The sequence below is a fragment of the Centruroides sculpturatus genome, unplaced genomic scaffold (genome assembly GCF_000671375.1).
Source record: "Centruroides sculpturatus isolate CEXI.00-Female unplaced genomic scaffold, Cexi_2.0 scaffold8, whole genome shotgun sequence".
Classification (NCBI taxonomy): Eukaryota; Metazoa; Arthropoda; class Arachnida; order Scorpiones; family Buthidae; genus Centruroides; species Centruroides sculpturatus.
This window is the reverse complement of record NW_019384535.1, coordinates 869,481-883,330: the sequence shown is the minus strand read 5'-3', so window position 1 is coordinate 883,330 and position 13,850 is coordinate 869,481. Positions and strand designations below refer to the sequence as shown.

At 31.8% G+C, this 13,850-nt stretch overlaps 2 protein-coding genes across 3 annotated transcripts in view; both read left to right on the top strand.

The window, feature by feature from the left end:
- Nucleotides 1–4,292, top strand: part of LOC111623223 (casein kinase I-like) — a gene marked incomplete at its 5' end in the record, with an annotated part of 5,819 nt that extends 1,527 nt beyond the window's left edge. Inside the window, 3 exons of the mRNA XM_023365720.1 lie at nt 1,679–1,808; nt 2,722–3,428; nt 4,186–4,292. Of these exons, the coding sequence (XP_023221488.1) occupies nt 1,679–1,808; nt 2,722–3,428; nt 4,186–4,292 (944 nt within the window). The remainder of the gene's footprint in view (nt 1–1,678; nt 1,809–2,721; nt 3,429–4,185) is intronic.
- A 3,686-nt stretch (nt 4,293–7,978) lies between these two features.
- Nucleotides 7,979–13,850, top strand: part of LOC111623199 — a 29,945-nt gene continuing 24,073 nt past the window's right edge. For both annotated transcript variants that reach the window (XM_023365692.1, XM_023365691.1), the window contains exon 1: nt 7,979–8,020. The gene's annotated coding sequence lies outside the window, so the exon portion shown is untranslated. The remainder of the gene's footprint in view (nt 8,021–13,850) is intronic.

The window sequence follows — 13,850 nt, the reverse complement described above, 5'->3', positions numbered from 1 at the left end:
ATTTATTTATTTTATTATTATTATTATTTTTTTGAAGCTTATAAGGGAAAAACAGAGGATGTTCTAACTTCTGTGAAAGGTGATATATGATATAAACGAAAATATTTATTAACTAGCTGACTTATTTTTGTACGGAAAATCCAATATAACTTCTATACAATTTTGTAATTCTACGCAATATAAAAATAAAGAGAGATTGATTATAAGCGAGATTTATCAAATTTTATGTTTAGATCGTTCTTTTAACTTTCTTCTAAAAAATATTTAAGTTTACCGGGTAGTAAATCAATGAAAACTATAGGGATTTTGATAAAGAAACGAGCAATTAAATAATTATTCGTTTATACTGCAGCCCAGCATTGTGACATCGTTACAATGCAAGCCCGGGCTGCAATTTTTTATTATATTTTTAATTTCTTTAATTTGAAATATGCTCTCTACTCAAATTAGTAATGTCTTTCTCCTGTACATCATACGTCTTCCTTTAACAATAAAGTCGTGCCGGTCATCTATCATTCTATTTTACACCTTCCGGGGGAAATCTTTGAATTGAAATAACATAACTTCTGGTTTTCATTGGACGTTGGTTTAAAGTTAATCGGGCCTCCTGCTCATATGGTTTCCATATTTGGTCTTTGACTTTCATCTACTTAATTCCGTTCTCGAGATGAAGGAACGATGGAGGAAATTTATAGGTCTATAATTTTTTTCTAATTGAAGCATAAAAATTTATTTTGTCTATTATTTGTGTATTGTAGATCTATTTATTACTTTGTAATCCAGATATCCGGCACCCACTTTGCAATAGCCAGTTGACCATCACCCACCTACTGTTGCACAGTTGACCGTGTCCCATCTTAATGATACATCGATCCTAGCTAAAAGTAGCATCAGAAATAATTTTAAACAAATTTTCTAAGTACATAATAATCTTCATAGTTAAAATATTGTGAACAGGACGGCTGAGCCCCTGGGGTCAGGTCTGAGAACACCTGTGATTTTCAGGCTCACAAGGAGCTTGGAACCGCGCGAGCGGATGTATGTAAGACTTTTACGGATTAAGGAATGGAGAGAAATTTTAGAGAGGCAGGGAATCCCCGGAAGTAACGCACTCCACAACGCATTAAACCGTTAAATAACAAAGGTTTACAAGGAAATAGAATTAGTGGGAGAGTCTATGCGTAAAAGCGCACCGAACTGAGAGAGAAAGTGTTTACACTTCGTAGGTGAGTTGATAAATAGTACTGTAGTAGCTAATGGTTAGTGGTGATGATCGTGACTATTCAAGAAGTGAAGGCTTGGTCCGGATTGGTCGATAATGTTTAGGTACTTGTTCTATTATTCGGAAGTAGTCTGTATGTCAAGTCTCGTCACTCACCTATTGTGTACCTGTCCAAACCCACGATAGGCTTGAAAAAAGGCCCTCTTAATACCCACAGGGCAGAAAGAGTTTTAAAAAATGCAAATATAAGCAAATTTAATAACAATTTAAATTTCGTTTCGATGTTCTCGTTGGTTCCACTGTTATTTTGCTAACAATAGTCAAAAACAATAATTATATTCTTTCGCAAATAACGGATAAAATAATTTTATAACTTGAAAATTTTAATCTACTCTTGAATACAATGGAATCGGTTATATTACTCGAAGGTATCGATAAAAAAAATATCATATAATGTTCGTATAATGAATAAACTAGGCAGTGGATCTTTTGGAGACGTATACCTTGGATTAAATACTGAAAATGGGGAGCAAGTTGCAGTTAAGTTCGAACCTTTTACTCTCAATCGCTCGCAACTTTTGATTGAGTGTGAGATAGCCGGGGACGTAATCAGAGGTACGCCACTTACGGGCACGCGATCGTGAGATCGGTTCTCTTACTTTTTATAGGAGAGCGTTAATTGCTAGTAGATCTGAACTGTGAAGTCCAGATGCTCGTCAGGGCTGACATCAGTTTGTCAATTTATCGATCCGCGGACAAACACGCGTATGAGATCTTACTCGGACACAAATTCAGAGGCATATCTTATATAAAACAAACAAGAGTAATTTAATGATTCTATATAAGTAAAACTGATACAAATATCAATGAACGAGGGATATAAATATGACAATTAAGATACACGATATAGGCATGGACTTATACTATACCCGTTTCGCGATCGAGAGAAAGAGCTCACAAAATCGTTATAAAACATACAACCTGTTTAGTTGTCGTTCGTCTTCTTCTCTGTAGGCAAGGGACACTTTGGAGATAAAGTTCATTTACTTCTTTCCATAGGAGATCGATATGTGCACAAAATCAAAGTATAATCTCTAAGTGCTAACTCGGGAATTCTATGTGACTCGTCGAAGGGCGTTGGTCATCAGTAGGAAAATGTGTGGAGTTTGGACGCTTCCAGATCTGTCGCTGAACTCCCCGAATTCGGACAAATTTCCCCTATATGTCACGATCGGCGACCAATCATCATGCCAAGATTCCCCCGTGAGAACGGATGGAAAGGGGGATATGTGAGGGGTAAACATTTCCCATCAAAGCGAGAGTTTTCGCAGATAAGGGAAAAACAGAGGATGTTCTAACTTCTGTGAAAGGAAGTAACATCTGTTATCTATTTTTCCCACTCTAAAACGTCATTTTTCTCACCCAAACGAAATAATATTTTATAACAAAATATTAACGTTATTAATAAAATTACTGATTTAGACCCAGGGGCCTTTCAGGTCTCACAAGTATGTGGTTTATAATACCTTACAAGGAGGATATGGTATTCCCAAAATTATATGTTTCGGAAAATATAAAGAATATAATGCTTTAGTCATGAACTTACTCAGTCCGAGCCTCAATGATCTATTTTATTATTGCGGAAGAAGATTTAGTATTAAAACTGTGTTGCTATTAGCCGATCAATTAATTAGCCGTCTTCAGTACATCCACTCGAAGAATATTATTCACAGAGACATCAAACCCGAAAATTTTCTGATGGGTCTAAATCGATTCAGTAAAAGAGTATTTGTCACCGATTTTGGGTTATCTAAAATGTATAAATTCGATGACAAACATATCGAGTATAAAGAAGGTAAAAATTCAATAGGAACAGTTCGTTACGTTAGCCTAAATGTTCATTCAGGAATTGAACAAAGTCGACGCCGCGATAATATGGAATCTTTGGGCTATGTCTTAATATATTTCATTCGAGGATTTCTTCCTTGGGATGGATTAGTTGCTGCAACTAACAAACAAATGAACGAAAGAATCTTCGAAAAGAAAGCATCTACTTCTATCGAAACATTATGCAGAGGATTTCCCGATGAATTTGCCAATTATCTGCGCTATTGTAGAAGTCTAAAATTCGAAGATGCTCCCGATTATAGATATCTCCGCAGAAAATTCACAGCTTTGTTCCATCGCTTGAATTTCAAGTACGACTGGATGACTATTAATTAAACAAAATTATCAATCACTGGATAATGAAGGAAATTGTGATTAACAGAATTTAAAGATATATATCTATATTTAGTACATTTATTAAATACAAACATTAAATTATTTTCAAAATTCCATGTTTCGTGAAAATTTAAAAACATTTGATTAACGTTTTTTAAATTATACGCAAGTTACAGAAAAGTTCAATGGCTTCCGAATCCTTTTTTGTTTTGCTCAACATATTGAGCAAAAAGTTTGTACTCGAAACTCCTTCTCGATATTTTGTTTGGATTTATATGATAAAAATTTATCATTATCAAGTACTTTAAGTAATTTCGATGCTTCTCTTCGAGAAATTCATACTGAATTTGGAAAATTTTATTCAATTGTAAAGTAATTGTCAAAATTTACTGTAAAAATGTCTGTCTCTCTTTAAGCATTAATTAAATTTTGAATTCCTTTATAAATGGATCAATTTTGATACTATATATAACAAAATTGGTAGAATATTACCGGCATCTGAATAACACTACAACTTAGGTTCGGCACAACACCTCTTAACCGTGGTCTGCATGTTTGTAATGTAATACATCGGCTCCGAATCACTTTTCGCCATTGTGTCCTGTCTACACATGTAACTAGCATGTATGCAATAAATAAAAGGCATAATAGAAAAAGTATGACGCGCGCTTTTTTGGTGATTTCATAACCATACTTTATTGACGAGAAATTAAAATAATACTATAAATTACATACTTACATTTTCTATGATTTTACGGTTATACCTCTCAAAGTAAAACAGCTATGCATAAACGAAGGATGCGGGACACTTATCCGTGATTGGAGAATTGCCTTACCGAAACTATGAAAATGTGATAATCCTATTTAAATATCAAGCCAAAAAATGGTGTTCTGAATGAAGAATTACTTCATGCGCTTAAACAAATATTTAAATCTATAAAATGATTTACAGAAAAAATTTTTTACCAAAAATCACTTAGTTTATTTTATCAGGAACTTCCAAACAGATAACTTAGAAAAAGTGTATAGTTGACAGGAGTTTTAAAAAAATCCATTAAAATATANAAAAATTTTTTACCAAAAATCACTTAGTTTATTTTATCAGGAACTTCCAAACAGATAACTTAGAAAAAGTGTATAGTTGACAGGAGTTTTAAAAAAATCCATTAAAATATATGATTTATTTATTTTGCTCTCCCATCTTGTATTACTTACAGATTTCAATGTTAAACTAGTGATATTACGATTTAGTATGTCCCATCTGTAGTGGGATGCAGAAAAAAACGTGTACAATTCTTGTGTAATGTTAAAAAAATGAACTGTTACTTTGGCAGCATCGTTTACAACTAAATTTAATGAATGAAATGCACAAGGTACAAAAAAAGCTCTAAAATTTATTTATTTGTTAAATTTACGATTTATGTATCCGTTGTCATAAAAATTTGTCTTTCCACTTCTTTCCAAAGACTACAAATATTCAAGTACAAAGTAACTTTCTACTTAAGAAGTAGTTAAATAATTATGAGATTAGGGAATTAGGGACATAAATAAAACACTGCCGAAAGAGCTTGAATTTTACTTAAAAGCTTAACCGAACCAATCTCTAGTCGAATACAGTGGGGACTGATTTCTTCGTAATATTAGAGGTAATAAAGACAGAAATTTTTCAAGTTCAATGACACTGACCGAAAAGTTGTAAATTTTAGAAATTTTCGTGGACACCTGGTCCTAAAACGAATTAGTTAGAAAATAAATGGCAGACAATCTATTAAGTTTAACGTACAGTTGTCCCTCGATAGTCCGACGTTTTTTAATCTGACATGCTCAGTAGTCCGACGCACCTCCCGTCAAGGTACCCGTCCCCGTTACGTGTCTGCTTGCACAGAAGCATGTCGCGATGTGAATCTCCCCATCCAATTCTTACTAGATGACACACATTTCGTGTGTTTTATGTGAGCAGTTCTGTTCAAACAGTTGGAGTAGAGAATATTGTAAGTTACTGCTAGCAAAACAATGCGAAATATGTAATTATTTTCGGTAATCCGGACACTTTTGGTAATCTGACACACCTTTAGTCCCATACCTGTCGGATTATCGAGGGACAATTGTATTTAGATTTTTATAGCTACGGTGAGAAACGTTTAAAATGTACTGTTCAACAACCCTGTCGCGTTCTTTGAGGTATACTAATGATACGACAAGAAGCATTTGACATTGACCAGTATCGGCACCCTCGGGATTTGGCAGCTTGCATGCATGCACGTACTGTACACCTACCAGGACCGTCTCTGATTCCACTCGTAGGGAGCTATTTGACTGTGTGGATTGTTTTAAGATTTAAAAAGTAAAGAAATATTTTATGTTATTTTTATGTACGTTTCTTTACAAAGTTATATTTAATTATTATAATTGTTTTTAAAATTATATTCATACAATTGAAGAATATTTTATACCAGGTATGTATAATCCACCACACATTTTACTTCACCAAGTAAGATTTTATAATTTTATTTTTAATTTTAGCCCTTATATCGTGGCTAGCGATTCAGAATGTAATTGTGATTTTAAAATACATTTAGAGAAGTCTACGGTTTTTACTGGCTTATCGAATAAACGAATACTAATGGACCCTTGACCACCAATGACGCGCCAATTAATTAATTGCCCCTGAAAGTCGGCTTCTTACAGAAACACAGCTTCCCTATCATCAAATGTCACGGCGCGCCACTGGAAATAGCCCAATAAATATATAAAGATATATAAAGATACATGGAAATAATAAATGATATAGCTTTATGGCAACAATATTAACAGATGATATTATTGATCATATTCTTAAAACAAACCAAAAAGTATAGAAAAGGGATTTCTTAATAAACGAAAAAAAAAAAAAAAAAGTTAAAATAATGGCAGTGGCGTAGCGTAGTGGGGGCGGCAGAGGCGGCACTTTTTAGGGGGCGGCAAAATTTCACAATAAATAATAATAATATCTTGTAAAAACTTGAACCATTTCATCACATATTTTCGTCGCACCTACGATTCGGACCGATTGAAATGAACACGGAATAGTGTTACCATCCGGACAGTCCGGGATATCGTGCACAACCTGTCGATGTTGTTGTTTTTTTTTTTGCTTGTACGGATCATTCGTATTCATATACACCTCCAATATCCAATAGAGCTAAGTCATCTAGATTACTTACGTTACTCCTACCCAAGTCTCCCTAGTCGCTAACTGTAACTGATTTAGAACCAGCATGCGTCAGGAACTTCTGTTCGAACAAACCTCACCTGTCGTCCCGGTCGGCGATTTTAAAAAGGTGGCAACACTAGCACGGGATTTTTCATTACTTATTCTGTGACGAAACTGAATTCTAGTCTTTTAAATTGAAATACCTAAATAAGGGGACGGCGAAATTTTCCTTTGCACCGGGCGGCTGACACCCACGCTACGCCACTGGATAATGGAAATAGATAAAACGTCAGATGAAGGAAGTAACTTGACACCCGAAAAATTATTTAAAATACAAATTTACAGTGTTCTTGGCACTCTATTGTGTCAAATAGATTGGCGTTATGAAAAAAATGAAAACTATCTGTGACGATTTTTGCTTTCTCCGTGGCTCGTCTTTATAACACACGATTGTTGCTGATTTAAAAAAAATCGGCTGCAGATCTCGCTATTAAATACAGCAAAAATTTAAAAAAGTACGAATTCACAAGTGAAATTGAAAGTTTTAGTTTTGAAGTAACGACTCTTATACAAAATATAGAAACTGTATCTCCGCTTAATATTCTACAGGCTCTTTATGATTTTGGTTTAATTGAGTCTTACCCAAATATTAATGTCGCTCTTCGAATATTTCTAACTCTTCCCGTTTCTATTGCTTCGTGCGAGAGAAGTTTTAGCAAGTTAAACTTAATAAAGAATTATTTAAGATCAACTATCGGACAAGAACGATTATCCAATATTTCTATTATTTCAATAGAATACAATATCGTTAAATACATTAATTATAAAGGTGTAATTAATGAATTCGCTGAAATGAAAGCCAGAATAATTCAATTAAAATAAATCTTATTAAAAATCTATTGTAATGTATTTGTTTCATTATTTTCCCAAAACCAAATAAATTAAGGGGCCTAAATGCAAATTCTTGCACAGGGCACAGGAATGGCTAGTTACGGCTCTAACGACTTAAGCACAGTTTTGGCCCTGCACTATAGTGTGAGCATTAGATAATGCCAGAAAGTGTAGCAAGAATATACTTCTATATGTAAAATTACATTATTATACATAAAATTATAAAGTTTTTGAATAGGAATGTTATAATTTTTGCACCGAAGCTTAATTTCAATCCGCTACCAAACTCAATAAAATGAAAAACTTAATTTTCTGATGTTTTTGAAAGTGAAATATTTTTTACTTTTAAAATAACATTAATAATATAATTATAAATAAATTGTTTAAATTTTATCAATATTAAAAAAATAAAAATAATAATAATAATACAGTATTTTAAACGACAGATGGCGCAGAAGACCTCCAAGAAGAAAGACAACAGAAATATACAAGTAAATATAAAAAATTTTTTATAATAAATTTCTTATCATTACGGTTAGTTATAAAAGGAGAGAATATATGAATTAATTTAGAAAGCTTTTAAATTATTGACAACAGCGAGAATGTGATATGAATTTGATTACTTCGACGTTATTGATGATATATTTTCAATTTCTTGTATGAGTGAACGTGATTGGATGCTTGCGCTGCAATAAAAATTTTTCGGCCAATCATATTGTTCGTGACAGAAATCTATCCATATTATCTTATTACAACTGATATATTTGACATGAATTGCATTATGTTTATTTTTACAATAACTACCAATGCTATTACGCAACACATAAGGCTATTTACAGTTATTGCTCCAATTTTCTATATACCAAAGCCATAATCCGTGAAATAAAACTATTATCTGTTGATAAAGAGTTTCATATTTATTAGTATGGTAAATTAATCCATATAAAGCTATCAAAAAGATTAATTTGATGCTTGTAAACAATCATGATAATGTGCTGATTATTCTATAACAATTACATATGTAAGGTTGTTAAATACACTTTTAAATAGTAATAAGTGAATGACCAGGAAATATAAATCAGATTTTAAAAAAGAACAGAGCCATGAATTCATTAGCAAATTCATTTAATAATTCTCTAATAAGCTTCAAATAATTCAGAATATATTTTGTTGTAACAACTAATTAGTAGAAATAATGGTTCAAACCATTATTTCTACTAATTAGTTGTTACAACAAAATGCTTATGATCTCAAACTCAGTTTTGCGAATGAAAATGTAAAATATCAATGATTCTGGATTGATTTTTCAGCATGTTTGTTAGTATGAAAGAAATGCTGAATTCACTTATTCAAGTAAATTTTTAGCATGTTAAAAATGATCAGTTTACATTCTTAATTGAAAAACATTGGACGTGTTGTAATATATGTGGTGGGTATATATTAAGCCTGATCAAAAACTATCTTACCGTATTTTTTTCTTTGCAAGTACGGTCAAACTTGGAATTCACAGTTACAATGAGCAAAACACTGTAACAATTTTAATTTATGCATATTTCATTTTCTCATGGTTATAATGAGCATACTTTATGGATAAACTGAGCAAATTTTTGGTAGCTATGCAAACATATGAACATTCTTAATTGTTCAAGCACTAAGAAATTCAGTACTGAATTCTTGAAAGAGATAAAATTAAAAGGGGTAACTTACTTAGTTTTATGACCTGCCTGGATTATAGGCCTATTTATCACTTTAACTTTCTTTTTGGAAACCATTCCTCTCTTTGTTGACTAGCTTCTGGCCCTACTCTGCTAATTTACTTAATTAAGCATCGCTATGATAGTAAAATTACTATATACTACAGTTAGAAATGAATCCTTCCGTGAGAAAGATGTCTATGAAGAAAAGAAAATATCTCTTGATTTATGAAGAACTAGAAATTATTCATGAGTTAGAATGTGGTACTAAAAATGGCAAAATGTGTAGAAAATTTTCTTTGCTTTATTTTTCCATAATGTCAATACTGTCAAAGAAGACAATCATTTTAAGATTTGTAGATAAAAAGACTAACTGAAATTGGGCATATTAATTAGTGTCATCTTTAATAACAAAAAAGTAAATTGTTTAATATCAATTATATTGTAGTTTATATGATATTAATAAAAATACAGTATAATATAATTAAATAATTTTTTTTGTATTTGTTTTTTGAATCTATCAACGTGTTTAGAATTAAAAGATAGATTTAATATTGACTTGTTAAACACTGACTTTATAGTGTATTTTGAAGACACGTGGCAAATTTTCATAATTTTTCTTTATTTTTCTTTATTTAGTTGGGATGTTGACGACTTTGCATTTTATTTGATGAGTATTGCCGGTTTCATAAAAAATACAAATTAAATCAGAAAAACCAGAAATGGCAATACTCATCAAATAAAATGCAAAGAAGTCAACATCCCAACTAAATAAAGAAAAATGATGAAAATTTGTCAGTGTTTAACAAGTCAACAATATGAAAAAGATACGGGTTTCATAAAAAATACAAGATAGATTTAATAAACATCAGTGGCATAACTAGGCTACAAATTTTGCTGCCCACAGGGTGCCCCTATGTGTTTGTGCCCAAAGCAGCTGTCCATTCTCTTCTAGTTACATCACTACTGTTAATGGATATAACAATTACAATGAGAAAATCGTGCTGGTTCCTTAATGCTCATTATAACTGAGTTTGATTATATTTGCAAGCTGGGGAGGAGTCTATGTTATCATTTGACCTTGGACCCTACAATATGAATTTTAGCATACTTATTCTGCAGTCATTGTTAGGCACTTATGATAGTTGCATGTAAATGCTTTTAGCATTGCATTAATGCTTTGGTGGAACATGATGGATCCTGATTTCATGAACAATATAACCAGAGATGAGACTGGAGTCTACAGATATGACCCTGAGACAAAGACATAATCACCCAGTGGAAAATGCCACGGTCTCCATGGCCAAAGAAGGCAAAACAATCATGCAGCAATGTGAAGGTCATGTTAATTTTTTTTTTCTTTTTTTTTTAAGTGCAAGAGCCAACAGTCTGGCAACTGGTTTATTCATCACAACAATGCTTCTGCCCACAGATTGTATTGTATTTATCAAACATTTTATGCAAAAAAGAGTATTGCACAGATTCATCAGCCTCCTTACTTCCCAGACATGGGTCTGACTGACTTTTGGTTATTTCCCAAACTCAAGTTGTCACTCAAAGGAAAGAGATTTCAGGACACAGAGGTAATCAAGACTAATCTAACAAAGTGCCAGATGGAGATCCCAATAAATGACTTTGAAAAATGCTTTCAACAATAGAAGCATTGCTGGGAAAAGTGTGTGAACTCAGAAAGGGCCTGTTTTGAAGCAGAGTAGTGTTTGAACCAAATATTCAGTATATTTTATAATATGAACCTAACACAATGTCAATTTAATTGCACTGAAAATATGTTATTTTTGGTTTTATGTTACAATTTACACCAATAAAGATTTTCTTGTTAAATGAAATAATTATCCACATTATAAAATTGATGGTTTAAATATTTTAGATTATTATTTTGCAATATTGTGCTGTTTAAAAGTAAATAATCCATATTTTTTAAAATTTTTATAATGTTATAGTCATAATTGCCAACTTTTACAATAAATTGTACTAATTAGAATATTTATTTTTTTTATAAATTAAAACATTTTCATTATTTGAATACTTAAATCTGTTATGTAATATGTTTGTTTAGTTTGCTATTCTAAAATTAGGCTTCTGCTATTTTTATATTTATCACATAACTCTTGTTATGTTCATTTATATTTCAGTTTTTTATTACACTTAATTCTGTTTTTGCATAGTAAAATTCTTGAAAAATCTATGTAAAAAGAAAGACTGTTTATATAGAAAACTGGAAGATTGGCACCAGTCCTAAAAAGCCAATAAAAATAATGCAATAATAGGAAGTTTTCAAACAAACTAAATGAAAATATATTAAAGTCTTAATTTGGCTTTATGCATTTACTTCCATCTTTTTATTTCATAAAGCTATATTGAAGTAAATAAATATTGTTTTCCCTTTTCTTCTTTTTACGTAAATGTAAAATACAAAAAAATTATATTTTTCTTTCTCTTCTGACTTTTTGGATAATATACAACCTCAATTTTTAAAACATTAAATCAATAATGACTATAAAATTTTTCCAAAAAAAAAAAAACGTTAAAAAAGGTATAAAAAGAAAGAAAATAATTTGCAGAGAAAAAACTTTTATTTACATTACGAACAAGCTTCCCAAATGCATTTCACCAAAGGCCTCTTAGTGGGGTTATTATTTTATAAATAAAATATAATAAATAACAGTAGAAACTGGAGAAAGAAGTTTGAAAGAAAATCACATTTGTGGGTCTCTGCATATATGAAGATATGTGGAGACAGTGCAGATACATTGATTTGGAGAAGAACAGTGTTTTTGCTAGAGTAGTAGTGGACATGCATAGAATCTTGCACGGTATCTTTTTGAAATAACTATCAGGTTCCTGGGTGCATTCTGTACTATTAATAAAGTCTAGAATGTCATTTTTGTTTCCCTAGTCATACAGACCATGTCCTTAGATTTGTCGGTCTTCGCAAAAACTGAATCCAGTGTTTTTAACATTGTTTATTATCAATGTCTTTTATATGTAAATAGAAAAAACTTATATTGAAGAAGTTAGTAACAGAAGTGACTAAAGATTTTCATTTGAAAAAATGAAAATCATTTCTTCAATAAGCAAAGAAAATATGGAATAAAAATTTAATTTTCATTAATTTTGTGTTAATTATATGTTAATAAGGCTTTATAGTCAGTTTAAAAAAAAAAATGGTATACAGTGTTATAAATATAAAATTAAATCATTAAATAGAAATTTTTTCTATATATTATTGGTTAATAGAAAAGGAACTTTGGAACATGTTATCCTATTCCCGTGTATATGTTAGTCTCAATTTACCAGTGGCGTGCTGTCATTGGAAGCGGTGGATGCGCTGCTTCCCTTGTATTTTCTAAAAAATAAATACATATTAATTTGAATTATATGAAAATAATCGCACAATATTTTATTATAACAGTATTATGTATCTTATTACAAATTTCTATACTACACATGAAAAAAAAGATAAGATCACTATTGTATATTCGAATATTAGTGGCAGAGTGGATGCACCGTATTGCCAGCATCCAAAAAGCCAGATTCGCGAATGCGCTTTACAGAGCACCAACCTCACCCAGTTTATCTGGTGGGAGCCTAGGGTGGATGCTACACGTATAACGCATCCAATTCTATCCAGGATCGGTTCTGGGCTATTAGCCGCCTGCCCGCTAGATATTTGGCCGCCCTCGCCCGATTACATGAATCACGAGTAGATTTATAACTTAACCCAACCGATAAGAATTTACTGGTATGTTTTTATGATAGTTCTGTATAGTTGACAGAAGTTTAAAAAAATCCACTAAAATATTTGATATTTTTATTACGCTTTCTGATTTTATATTACTTGCAGATTTCAATGTTAAACCAGTGATATTATGATTTCGTATATCCCATCTTTAAGGGGATGTAGAAAAAAACGTGTACAATTCCTGTATAATGTTAAAAAATTAACTATTACTTTGGTAGCATAATTTACAACTAAATTTAATGAATGAGAGAGATGCACAAGGTACAGAAAAAGCTCTAGAATTCATTTTCCTTAAATTTACGATTTATGTATCCATTTGCCATAAAAATTTGTCTTTCCATTTTTCCCGAGACTACAAATATTCGAGTACAAAGTAACCGGTTTCGATTTATTTCTACCTAAGAAGAAGTTAAATAATCAAGGAATTAGGGGCATAAATAAAACCCTGCTGAAAGAGCCGAAATTGTACTTAAAAGCTTAACCGACCCAATCTCTAGCCGAGTACAGTGGGGACTGATTTCTTCGAAATATTAGACGTAATATAAACAGAACAGAACAGAAATTTTTCCAGTTCAATGAGAGTGACCGAAAAGTTGTAAATTTTGGAAATTTCTGTGGACAACTGGTCCTAAAACGAATTACTTAGAAAAAAAAGACTATTACGTTTAACAAATTTAGATTTTTACAGCTATGGTGAGAAACGTTTAAAATTTACAAGAACCCTGTCGCGTCTTTTGAGGTATATTAGTGATGCGACAAAAGAAACATTTGACATTGCCAAATCCCGAGGGTATCGGCACCCTCGGGATTTGGCAGCCCGCGTGCATGTACAGTACACACCGCACACCTAGCAGGACCGTCTCT